Source organism: Canis lupus, chromosome 1 (assembly GCF_003254725.2).
Source record: "Canis lupus dingo isolate Sandy chromosome 1, ASM325472v2, whole genome shotgun sequence".
Lineage (NCBI taxonomy): Eukaryota > Metazoa > Chordata > Mammalia > Carnivora > Canidae > Canis > Canis lupus.
The window spans coordinates 30,969,353-30,981,602 of record NC_064243.1 but is presented as its reverse complement, the minus strand read 5'-3'; the positions used below and the strand labels follow the sequence as shown (position 1 = coordinate 30,981,602).

Here is a 12,250-nt window from a genome sequence, read left to right as displayed (position 1 = left end):
TTTTATTTATTTATTCATGAGAGACACAGAGAGAGGCAGAGACATAGGCAGAGGGAGAAGCAGGCCCCTCATAGGGAGCCTGATGTGGTACTCCATCCCGGAATTGGGATCATGCCCCGAGGCAAAGGCAGCCGGTCAACCGCAGAGCCACCCAGGTGTCCCGGAAGGATTCTCTTTGACAGGTTTCAGAGGGAACAGGGCTCTGCTGACATCTTGATTTTAGACTTCTAGCTTCTGGAACAGTGTGACAATAAATTTCTGTTGTTTTAAGTCACCCAGTTTGCAATATGGCAGCCTGAGGAAACCAATATAGTTGGCTTCAGTTTTTATCCTAAACCCCTAAGATGAAGCCCTACATCTATTATTTAAGTTTGAGTCATATTTGGTAAGATTTACTGAATACTGTAGAAAAAAATTATTGAGCACTACAGAAAATATTTTGTTCTGAAGCAGCTGGGTGGCTCAGTTGGTTAAGTGACTGACTCATGACTTCAGCTCAGGTCATGGTCTCAGTGTTGTGGGATTGAGCCCTATGTGGGTCTCCGTGCTGGGCATGGAGCCTGCTTAAGATTCTTTCTCTCCCTCTCTCTCTGCCTCTCCCCTGCCCCCGAGCACTCTCTCAAAAAAAAAAAAAAAAAATTAGAAAATATGGTTTCAAATGGGATAAGTACTTTGTTTCTATTAAAGGTAGGCTTTAATTTTTTGCCTTTTGGATAATTATCAAGAATACATCAACTGTGCAGTTTGCTTTTTTCTCATTAAGAACATTTCTTTATTTTTATTTTTAAATTTAGTTTCATTTAAGTTCAATTAATTGACATTTAGTGTATTATTAGTCTCAGAGGTAGGAGCATTTTTTTAAAAAATTCACACAATTAATCATAAATCATTGTTCGATCTCTGAAATTTCAAATTTATTGCCCCCTTTCTAGGCAACACGTTCTTGCCTATTTTCCTCTCAACTACTATGCAGCCATTGAACATTCTCTTGGGACTTCCCTGGATTGTATGTGAAGCTCTCTTGTTGTATTTAGGCCGTTTACTAAATTTTGTCCACCACCTTCTTTAATCTACGTCATACTCCATAGTCAGCCTCTTAATGAGTTCAAGCTAGTGCTTCTCAAATGTAAAATACATCTGAATCACCTAGGGAGCTTGTCAAAATAGAGATTTTTGTTTAGTTGGTCTGGGGTGGGCCCTGAGTGTTTGTATTTCTTACAAATTCCCAGGTGATGGTAACACTCCTGATCCCATCACAGGAATTTACACTTTGTATGCATATGAAGTCATCCTTATGGGGTAAGCTTGGTATTTGCATGATGGCTTTGACTCTTCTGGTCTGCCCCTCATGATCTCAAGATCCTGCTGTAGCTCCAGACATCCCATCCTCACTTGACTGCGTCCAAAGGCGACTCAGGTTGAGGTTTGACTAGAGATGAGAATGAGAGTCTTTCTCCTCCCCTCCTCTTTTCCTCAGAGAGGTAAATATGTGTTGAAGCCTCTCAATTCTCCTTACAACTCATTGGCTTGGAACTGGGTCACACCTGACCGCTCACTGTCAAAACAGAATGGGATAGATAAATTATGATTTATGTTAAGAGGCTGGACATACTGCTGAACAAGTTAAGTCCTGTCAGCAGAAAGAGGGAGGATGGTCCAATAGAGTAGTTTCAGCCATATCTGGTTTTCAAGTACCATCTTGAGGTGAAAAAAATTTTTTTTAAATAATACTTCTTCATTTGACTAGTTTTTGAACTTTTCAGGCAGTTTTCTCTGTGAATGTTCTAGTTCTACTCTATGTATATCCTTTCTATTCATATGCTTGAAATCTGGCTTTTGTCCCTGCTGTCATAAAGCAATCACTTAAATAAACAAATAAATAAATAACCTTTCTTCTCTTGCCCCCTGGCTGGGGGCTTGCCCTCACTTGGACCTTAGCTCTCTGTTCATCATTCCTTACAGTCATCGACTAGCTGTTGGGACATCTCTTCTCATGGCTCCTATGTATCACCTCTGTGGCTCCCAGTTCCTAGGTGAATTCCACCCTCCGATCTGCCCATCAGATACTTCTAACTGCATGTCATTCCAAACCTTTTCCCTCCCAAACTGCTGTCTCTTTCCATTTCCTTTTCGTAGGTGGCATTAAATTCCTCTTGGAATAAATTAGCATAATGTTTTGTTCTGTTCTATTATTTTACGGGATGTTAAACGGTTGTGACTGATGCAGCAGCAGGAAATGACAGATATTGGATACCAAAATGAGTTGTGATTAAGACTAAAATGTGGAAATTTCAAAGTAACGGGTAGAGGGCTGATTAGATTCTCATTCATGCAGAGGATCCAAGAGTGAGGTGACTGAAGATGGGTGGAGGGTGGGGCTTGAGATTTTGTTTGGATGGAGCACTTCTAGTTCTGCCATCGCACCTCCCGCTCCACCCCTGCCTGTGGGCAAGGGCAGTGGCATCTACCACCAAGCCCGGTGAGGAGGGCTTCCCTAGGACCTCTGAGAGCGCGCTAGACTCCCCCTGAGGAAGGTACTGCCTCCTCTGGCAGCAGAGTAGGGGACTGAACTTACAAAAGGTGTGTGAATTTCAGAGACTATACATAAGAGTCCACAGGAGGAGGTCATTTTAAAAGAGATTCTGGCCTAAAAGTCTCACTGGGGGGGTTGATTGGACCTCAACTGCAAGAGTCTGTGTGGAATAAACCATATCAGAGTTAGAATAAGCAGTTGGAGAGAATCCATTGCCTGTATCCCAGGAAGTATGTATGGTCAGACATTCCTAGCACAGGACCACAAAAAGCGTTCTGAGAAAATTCTGCTTCAGGTAGCCACTAGGCCAGAGGGTGTGATGCCCTTTTGCAGAGTGCTGGTTTAGTACAGACTTACCTGTCCCTCCACTTCTCCCTCTTCATATTATTGTCAGCAAGCTGGCCAGGATGGGGTGAGGTGGAGCAGGAGCAGGGCCCCTTGGCCTGACTTCTGCCCAGAGAAAGTCCTTGCAGGGAAAGGGAGCAAGATTTTAACTACTAAATGGAAAACATGTTTTATCTTTTAGAGTAACAGGAAGGTTTTCTATTACCCAAGACAACAAGATAGTTGTGGGACTGCTTGAGTTGTCATTCACTTGAAGAGGAAGAACTGTCCTCCTTGAATGGGACAGTAGGTGACAAAGCTTAAGTTATGAGTCCTCTCCCTGAATCCTATTTATTCAGTGTCCTGGTTACATATAGTTTCAATTCAGCTTCTGGAGCAGTGAAATCATTTGATCAAAAAATTCTGTTCATATTGCCCCAGGATTACAAATTTGTAAACATGTCCTTGGCTCCTCTTGTATTAGTTTATGCGGTTAAGCTGTACTTTTTTTCAGACTAAGAAACGGTCTCAAGGGATGAGGATGAATGCATAAAGAACAATGCTTAACCACAGGACTGTTGAAGCAGTGAGTAAATGTTATGCATGATAGAGAACTTGTATCAAGACTATATAAAAACCTATTACACCTTAAAAAAAAAAAAAAGGGCCAATAATCCAATTTAAAAATGGGCAAAGGATCTGAGAGCCACTTCTCCGGATATATGTTATCTTCTTTCAAAGAAGATAAACAAGTGGCCAGTAAGCACATGAAAGATGCTCAAAATATTAGCTCTCAGGGAAATGTAAATCAAAACCACAATGAAAGACCACTTCACAACCATTAGGATGGCTATAATAAAAAAGACAGATAATGACAAGTATTGGTCAGGATGTGGAGAAAGTGGAACCCTCAGACATTGCTGGTGGGAATGAAAAATGATGCAGCTGCTTTGGAAAGTAGTCTGGAAGTTCTTCAAAAAGTTAAACATGGTTACCATATGATGCAGCAATTCTAATCCTAGGTGTATATTCAACAGAACTGAAAACATATATCCATACAAAAACTTGTACATGAATGTTCACAGCAGCAGTATTCATAAAGGCCCAGAAGTGGAAACCCAAATGTCCATCAATGGATGAATGAACCAACAAAATGTGGAATATCCATACAATGGAATATTATTCATACATAAAAAAGAATTGAAGTTCTGATATATGATACAACCTGGATGAACCTTGAGGATATATGCTAAGAAGACAGACACAACATGGCATATATTACATGATTTCCTTTATAAAAAATGTCCAGAAGAGGCAGATACAAAGATGAGTGAGTAAGTACTAAAGAGAACTGTTTGGGGTGGTAGGCAGGAGGAGAGAGTGATTAAAATGTTCTAAATTTGATTGTGATGGTGTTTGCATAACCCTGTGAATATATTTTAAAAACACTGAGTTGGGGCGCCTGGGTTGCTCAGTCAGTTGGGCGTCTGCCTTTGGCTCAGGTCATGATCCCAGGTCCTGGGATGGAGCCCTGCATCAGACTCCCTGCTCAGCAGGAAGCCTGCTTCTCTCTCTCCTACTCCCCCTGCTTGTGCTGTAAAAAAAAAAAAAAAAAAAAAAAAAAAAAAAATCTTAAAAAAAATAGAAACACTGAGTTGTACACTTTATTACTTTTTTGAAGATCTTATTTATTTGAGACAAAGAGCACACGCACGTGGTAAGCCACCCAGCTGCCCTCTGAGTTGTACAATTTAAATAGGTCAATTGTATGGTTAAGTTTGAAATGTTATTTGTGGTTAGACTAGGAGCCTCATGTTGGCAGGGATGGAGCAAGCTTTGCACATTACCTTATCTCTAGCCAATGCCCCACAGGCACTCAACAAATATTTCTTGATGAGACAGCACACTTTTATACTGTACCTGACGTTTATGCAGTGCTTCATAAATTTTCAATTTCTTTTTTTATCCCCACTGACAGCAGCAGTTCCTTTGTGCCTGGTAACTCCGAAGGTGGTCAGAGTGGGTGATTATGGGATTGTTATTGGCCCATATTGTGAAAAATGATCTGCTGTACAACAGAGAAAAAGATCCCCAAATATTTCCATCTACTAAACTTTATCTTCCGATGCTCGCTCTCAGGCCTGTTTGTCTTGCATTTCTCGTGTCTCCCAGAGAGAAGAAAGCGCTTCCTAGTACAATCGGCACAGCGCTCTGATAGACTGGTTCCCAAACTGCAACCCAACGGCACAGCAATTCGGGTCACTTGTGGGGCAGAAACCAAAGAACCGAGATTCCTTTTCTAAGCAAACATAGCAATGAAACCAGTAGGATTTTAGCTTTGGGATATTGGACCCAAGTCTTCTCAAGTACTTCTAACCATAAGGTTTGAGGCGGTGTCCCACAGCCATGTCAATAGTAATTCGTTTGAGCACCTTCCAGGCATCGAATTCAGGTTTCCAGGGTCTGGTCCCTTCTCCCACTCCCCATCTCCCCCACCCCCACGCTTGGGAGAAGAACCTCAAGTGCCGCACATTTCTGCCAGAACCTTTCCAGTTAGAGGAGTGGGAGCGACCTTGCTAGGAGAAACTCCCTGGAAGCGCCGCGGACAAGAGGACCTCAGGGGTCTCGGGCAGCCGGACTCCCGCTGGCCTCCAGAACTGCCGGCGCCTGTGCGATGTGGGATGTCGTCCGAGAGGAGCACCCCAGCGCCGGAAGCCTTGGCCGACTTCCCCGGGGGGGCCGGGGGACCCTGGGAGGCCGGGGGCGGTCCCTGCGCGGCGGGGGGCGCGGGACTCGGGGGCGCCGCGGGCCGGAGCGCAGGTGAGCAGCGGGAGAGGGGCTCGCGGTCCCCGCCGCCCCCGCCGCCCCCGCCTCCGCGGCGCTCCACCCTCCGCGCGCCGGGCCCGGGGGCGGGCGAGGTCTCGGCCCAAAGGCTCGTGGGGCTTGGAGGGAAGCGGGCGGGGACGTGGGAGCCCCGGACCGTGCGGCCGCGGCAGGCGGCGCGGAGACGCGGGCCGCCACCTCCCCTCGGGCGCGGGGCGCGGGGCGCGGGGCGCGGCGGCCGCCGGAGCCGCAGGTGGTTCCCCGGGCCGGCCCTTTTCTCCTCCCCCTTTCTTTCTTTCGCCTGCCCTCCCTCGCGCCCGGTGTCGGCGGCACTTCCCCCGCTTCCTCCTCCCTCTCCAATCGGGAGGGAGGGAAGGGGCCGCCGGCTCTTTCCTGCCTCCCTGCAAACTTGAGCGGGACTCCCGACTCCGCTCGCCCGCGCGGCCGCCGCGCCCCGCGCCCGGGAGCCGCTCCTGGGACTGCCTCTCGCCGCGCGGCCCCGGCGCCCCCGCGCCCCCGCGCCCCCGCACCCCGGCGGTGGGAGGGCGCCAGGCGGCCGCGGCTCCGACCCCGCGGAGCCCTGCCCGCGGCTGCCCGCCCGCGCGTCCGTCGGTCCGTCCTGCCCGCCGCCTCGCCTCCTCCCCGGCGCCCCGCCGCTGCCCGGACTTTCCTTTGTGTTGGATGCGCACTCGCGCCCCGCGCCGACGGGGGCCGGACTGAGGGCTGCGCTCGCCCCGGGCGGCCCGCCGCGCCTGGAGCCCGCGCCTGGAGCCCGCGCCTGGGGCCCGCGCCTGGAGCCGCGCCTGGGGCCCGCGCCCCGGCCCCCGCCCCGCCCGGCCCGGCCCGGCCCCCGCCATGCCCTTCCACCAGAGGAGCGTGGAGCCCGCGCGGCTGCGCCGGCCGGAGGCGGCCGGGGCCGCGGGCGCGCCGCTCTTCCGCTCGCTGGAGCAGGTCAGCTCGCACGCCCTGGGCTGCCTGCTGGCGCAGCTCGCCGACCTGTCGCGCTGCGCGGGGGACATCTTCGGCGAGCTCGAGGGCCAGGCGGCCGCCCTGGGTGGCCGCACCGCCGCGCTGCACCGCCGCCTCGACGCCCTGCACGCCGCCGCCGCGCGCCTCGACCACCGCCGAGTGAAAATCCGTGAGTGGCCGGCGGGTCGGGGGAGGGGAACGAGGCGGGGAGGTGCCGGCCAGCTGCTCCCTCCCGCCCCCTGGCGGCCGCCGCGCGGAGCCCGGAGCCCGGAGCCCGGAGCCCGGACCCCCGCGCCCCGCACCCCGCGCCCCGCGCCCCGCGAGGGAGGGCTTCTCGGGCGGCCACGGCCTGACCCGGGACGGGGCCGCCGCGCAGGTGGCAGGTGGCAGGCGGCCGGCGGCGGGCGGCGGGCGCGCGCGTGGGAACAGGGCTGGCCCGCCCCACTGCCCGGTCCTCTGTCTGCGTGGGAGGCCGGGACGAGACCCGCGGCGCTGCAGACCAGGGGGGAAGCCAAGGTCGTGGGAAAGGGTCGGGGGGAGATGGCCTGGGGGAGAAGCCAGGGTACGATGTAGACACGGGCATAGAATGATTACAGACCTTGAGACCCCGGCGGGATCTGCAGAAATCTCTGGGGATCTCCGCGGGCCTCGGGGCTGCCTGTCGCCTCTCGGCCTGCCGCGGACCGGCGCTCTCACCTGCAAGCAAGTGTGCCGAGGCTTAGTGTGTGCGTGCGTGCCGCTTTGCCTTCCCACCCACGAGCACTCTGTGATTCAAAGGACCTTGGCTTTGAGCTCAGACTTTGAGTCCCATTCATCTTTGACCTCCTCCAACCCTGAAAATCAAGTCTGTGTCCTGACGTCGTGATCTCTCCCCAGCACCCGTTTCATTTCAGCAGCTTAACTAGCTCCAATGAATGAAGTAACTGGAATTTCCTGCTGGCCCGAAGTAGAGAAACTTTAAGTATTATGTTTGTGTGGTTTCTCCTCTTTTTAGTACGTGGCCTTGGTCATAATCCTAAGTGCAAAGAACAAATTGGAGATGGTTGATGGATTGCAGGGTGTGAGGGGAGGTGTTGGTGGAACACTCGCCTGGATTTCCACACCTCTGAATGCAGTACTGTTTCCCCTACGATCGCTTCATATACAGGCTCAGGCAACTGGTTTTCCATTTTTTTCTCTTGCTAGAAAAACTTAGCTATATTTTAATTATCTTAAAAGCGGAAGTGTGTTCACGTTTTCAGTATGTTAATACTGAAGACACCTCTTTCTACAAGTTGTGAAGTTATATGTGATGATTTACATTTTAATCTCTTTCATGGTGTTATCAACAGATCCTGGTAAGTTGTGGACAGTTCCCAACTGGGAGAGCTTCCTCCCCCCCCCCCAAAAAAAATGAGCGGAGAAAAAAATCAAGATGGTCTCATAAAGTTGTTGGATAGAATGTATGTATTGTGAATCATGACCTCATGCATCAGGATATACTGCCCTAGTGGAATGTCACAGTCCTCCCGGTGATGTCTCGTTCGCTTCTATGCCTTTTTTGTGTGGAGTGACTGTGTGGGTGAAGGATAATTTCACCCTTCAGGAGTGATGTGAGGAGGCAGATCTGACTGGTAGGTAAACTGATCTATTGTTGGAATTAGAAAACAGGAAAACTCTCCCTGAAGGTTCAAGAACTCCTTCTTTGCTAGTGTTGTTTTGCATTTAAGCATTACTTTTCACTCCTTGTATACATATGCCCCAAATAAGCTAATATCCACAGCCACAACTGCCCAAATGCCCTAAATTAACCAAAATTGTCATAGTGACTGATAAAACTCTTTTTAAAATTTTTCACAAGTTTGTTTGAACCTGAAATAGCTTTGATTTTATACTAGAAACCTGGCTCATCATTTTTTTTTTATGATTGAGAAAGAAGGCTCTTATTGAATATAATTATGTGTGAGAGTAGAAGTGCACGTATGGAGAAGAAAGCTGAACTGTAAAGATATTAGTTTTTATGGTATTTCACCTTCACACACTTAACGTTTTTATTGCTAAAAAGCAATGAAACACCTGTGTATTCATTTTACTCAGCTTCTTTTAGATTTTACAAAAAAATGTGTCAAACTTTGTTCCTGAGTGAAAGCTACGTTTTGAAATCCCTTGGGTCCCTTTTTAGGCAAGTCTTCCAAATAACATACTCCATTTGAATGGACATGTGGACTTTTAGACTTGGAGTTGACTGTGAAGTCCATCTACTTCATTAACTTACTGAGAGAGGAAATCAGGTCCTAGAGGGTTGAAGTGACTTGCCTGATTATGTGGTGGGCTCCTGGCACAGCCAGGCCTGGAGCCTGGACATTCTGATTGGCTTGCCTGCTTGTCCCACTGAGCATCTCTCTTCCTTTTAGAATCACATGGGAAATAGGAATAAAGTTTAGATACATTCCACAGACAATCCAAAGGATAGCTATGACTGCTAATTTCATCCTTCTTGTTAGATAAACCTTTTAATGAGTCTCCCAAGGAGCGAGTAACAGAACTGAATGGTTTAGAGGATCCGACTACAATGGGAGATTACGTATATTTCCTTGCTTAATGGGTCTCTACCATACTAAAGGGTGTGAGTGCAGCTGTTTTAAAAACATGTAGACTATCTTTGCAATAGAGAAACATTTTAGTTCTGTGGGCAGTGATTCTAAGAAATATTTCATCAAGTTTGCCTTTCCTCAGAATCTCATAGGTTGATAGTTATTCAAATTAACTTTTTGTCATAAGTTGGGGAGAACATACATCACTTTTTCTCCTGCTTTTTATTTTTTTAATTTAGAAACTTTAAAATTTAAAATTTAAAATTTTTTTTAGAGTTCAATTAATGTATAGGGTATTACTAGTTTCAGAGTTAGAGTTTAGTGATTCATCAGTCTTATATAATACCCAGTGCTCATTCCATCATGTGCCCTCCTTAATGTCCATCACCCAGTTACCCTATCCTCCCACCCATCTCCCTCCAGCAACCCTCAGTTAGTTTCCTGTGACTAAGAGTCTTTTATAGTTTGTCTCCCTCTCTGATTTTGTCTTGTTTTATTTTTCCTTCCCTTCTCCTATGCTCTTCTGTTTTGTTTCTTAAATTCCACGTATGAGTGAGATCATATGATAATTGTCTTTCTCTGATTGACTTACTTCACTTGACTTTCTAGTTCTGTCTTGCAAATGGCAAGATTTCATTTTTTTGATGGCTGAGTAGTATTTCATTGTGTGTGTGTATATATATATATATATAATATGTGTGTGTATACACACACACACACACACATACACACCACATCTTTATCCATTCATCTGTCAGTGGATATCTGGGCTCTTTCCATAGTTTGGTTATTGTGGACATTGCTGCTGTAAACAGTGGGGTGCAGGTGTCCCTTTGGATCACTACGTTTGTATCTTTGGGGTGAATACCTACTAGTGCAATTGCTGGGTCTCTCCTAGTTATCCTTAAAGACTCCCCTAATGTTTTCTTGACACCCCAGGGTTGGAAGGAGTCCTCCCATAGCATCTATTATGGGCCTCCATTGTGTCTATCACTGCATTTACCAGCATGGGCTGAAATTGTGTATGTACTTCTGCTCCCCTCTGCTAGATAGCAAGCTACTTGAGGTCCAGGATGGCTGCATCTTTATTTTTCCAAAGTTCAGCTGTACTGCAATGGGATAGCTCAGTAGATATTTGAACTGAACCAATATTTGGCTTCTTAGCGCTCAGTGTCAGGAAGAACAACTACAAAAATCTTTGGGAGGAACTGTTACTGACTACTATAAATCTACGTGAACAAGACAATAACTTTAAAAACAAATGAAAAAGTAAACTTTCTACCTTTTTTAAGGTTGTGCTGAACTACTAGTATACTCCTTTCTCTAAAAGTCAAACTTCATTAATTTTGCTGACAAGATCAGTGCTTATTGAAAGTAGTAACAGTAGCTAGAAATGTGGGTAGTTCTCTCTCCACTCTGTAAACAATCAAAACAGGTTTTCCTATGCAGAAATCAATAGACACTCAACCTAATAGCCTGTTTCATTATTAAGCCTCATGTGATTTGTTTCTTTTTATAATTAATAACATTACACTTATGTAGTGCTTTTTATGATTGAGAAAATGTTTTTCATATTCATTATTTCACTCAAAATCTTGTGAGGTAGAAAGGCCAGGTTGCATTATATCCATTTCACAAGACAAGGAGATGGAAATTCTGGAACTAGTAGGTCTAACCACATTAGATCGACACTGAGACTTCTGATTTCCATTCCAAAGCTTCACTTTGTCTTAACAGTACTTCCTGGGTGAATATGAAATATAATTGTGGAAAACAGAATAGGAAAAAATATGATTTGCTGGCTTTTCCTCTTAGAGGCTCAGAGAAGCAGAAGGTTTTTTCCCCCTTAGATTGTAGAAACATTCCAAGTTCAGGGAGACTCGTGTTGTATAACGATAGTGGGCACCGTTCACATCTGGTGTATTTTAACAGTGCTTCCATGGAGTTGGTGTGGTTCTTAGCTTGGGGAACTTTTACATGAAGATCTTGATGGTATACAGTTTTTATGGGAGAGATGAATGGTGTTGCAGATAGTTGGTTGGCACAAAGATTGTATAGGCACCATCTTTGCATAAATAAGATACGAGTTTGTAGTGTAGTGTCTGAGTTAGGCAGATGCTATGGCCTCCAACTAGCTGGTTAGAGCTCCAGGTGTCCATCTGCATTGTCTTACATCAAAACAGACTGATCCTTGACCCAGCCAGAGGGTTGGTTGTCCTGATGTCAGAATATCTTTGTTTCTTCCCTCAGAATGAACCTTTTATGCAAGGTGCTTGTCAGAGTTCTAAAAACAGAGTGGAGGCTTCACTGCACTTCTAAGAACGGGTAGTATGGTGGTTTTTGTGCCTGCCTGCCTGCTGATAAAATGTTTGTATTTCTGGTAAAATTGACTTAAGACTTGCTTTCATTGAAACGTACCACATGGTAGGGAGGGTATTGGTGTTAGGAATGTGGTCTCCACCCATCTCTAATCCCTGGAGGGCCCCTAACTGTATTGACAGAAACAGAGTAGGTGAGCAGTCAGATTGCACTTCAGGTTAACGAGGCTGTGTGAGGTGACGCAGTGTTTTCCATACTTGCCTGCCATTGAGAATTGTCTAGAACTCTTGGTAAAGTTACAGATTTCCAGAATCTTTCAGAGCTTCCAGTATGTTTAACAGATGCCACTGTGTACTTGGAGGACTTCGAGGAGCATTGGAATAGATGGGAAAGCTCATTGGGTTGAGAATTTGGAGATTCAAATCTGGTTTTATTGCTGCCATTTTTCTTTTCTTTTTTTTTTTTTAAGATTTTATTTGTTTATTCATGAGAGAGAAAGAGAGAGATGAGAGAGAGAGAGAGAGAGAGAGAGGCAGGCAAGACATAGGCAGAGGGAGAAGCAGGCTCCATGCAGGGAGCCCGATGTGGGACTCGATCCTGGGACTCCAGGATCACACCCTGAGCCAAAGGCAAGACACTCAACTGCCGAGCCACCTAGGCATCCCTATCGCTGCCATTTTCTAATGCAGATCTCAAGCAATGTACTCAG

At 46.9% G+C, this 12,250-nt stretch overlaps 1 protein-coding gene and 1 long non-coding RNA gene across 6 annotated transcripts in view; one reads left to right on the top strand and one right to left on the bottom strand.

Annotated features, from left to right (window-relative positions):
- NHSL1 (NHS like 1) overlaps positions 1 to 12,250 on the top strand; it is a 302,556-nt gene that overhangs the window by 60,994 nt on the left and 229,312 nt on the right. For 2 of the 4 annotated variants that reach the window (XM_049113029.1, XM_049113025.1), the window contains exon 1: positions 6,521 to 6,818. The exons of the other annotated variants lie outside the window; for them this stretch is intronic. In XM_049113029.1, the coding sequence (XP_048968986.1) occupies positions 6,536 to 6,818 (283 nt within the window). In that variant the 5' untranslated portion in view covers positions 6,521 to 6,535. Of the gene's footprint in view, positions 1 to 6,520; positions 6,819 to 12,250 lie in introns of those variants that run through there. 4 annotated transcript variants of the gene reach the window in all.
- LOC125755545 (uncharacterized) lies at positions 887 to 5,683 on the bottom strand. Of its 2 annotated transcripts, XR_007412276.1 has the most exons (3): positions 4,778 to 5,683; positions 2,891 to 2,999; positions 887 to 1,555 (listed from the first exon to the last, which is right to left on the bottom strand). It is a non-coding gene; the product is annotated as an uncharacterized LOC125755545 (long non-coding RNA). The 2 variants fall into 2 exon arrangements; XR_007412275.1 differs by having other exon boundaries at positions 887 to 2,999.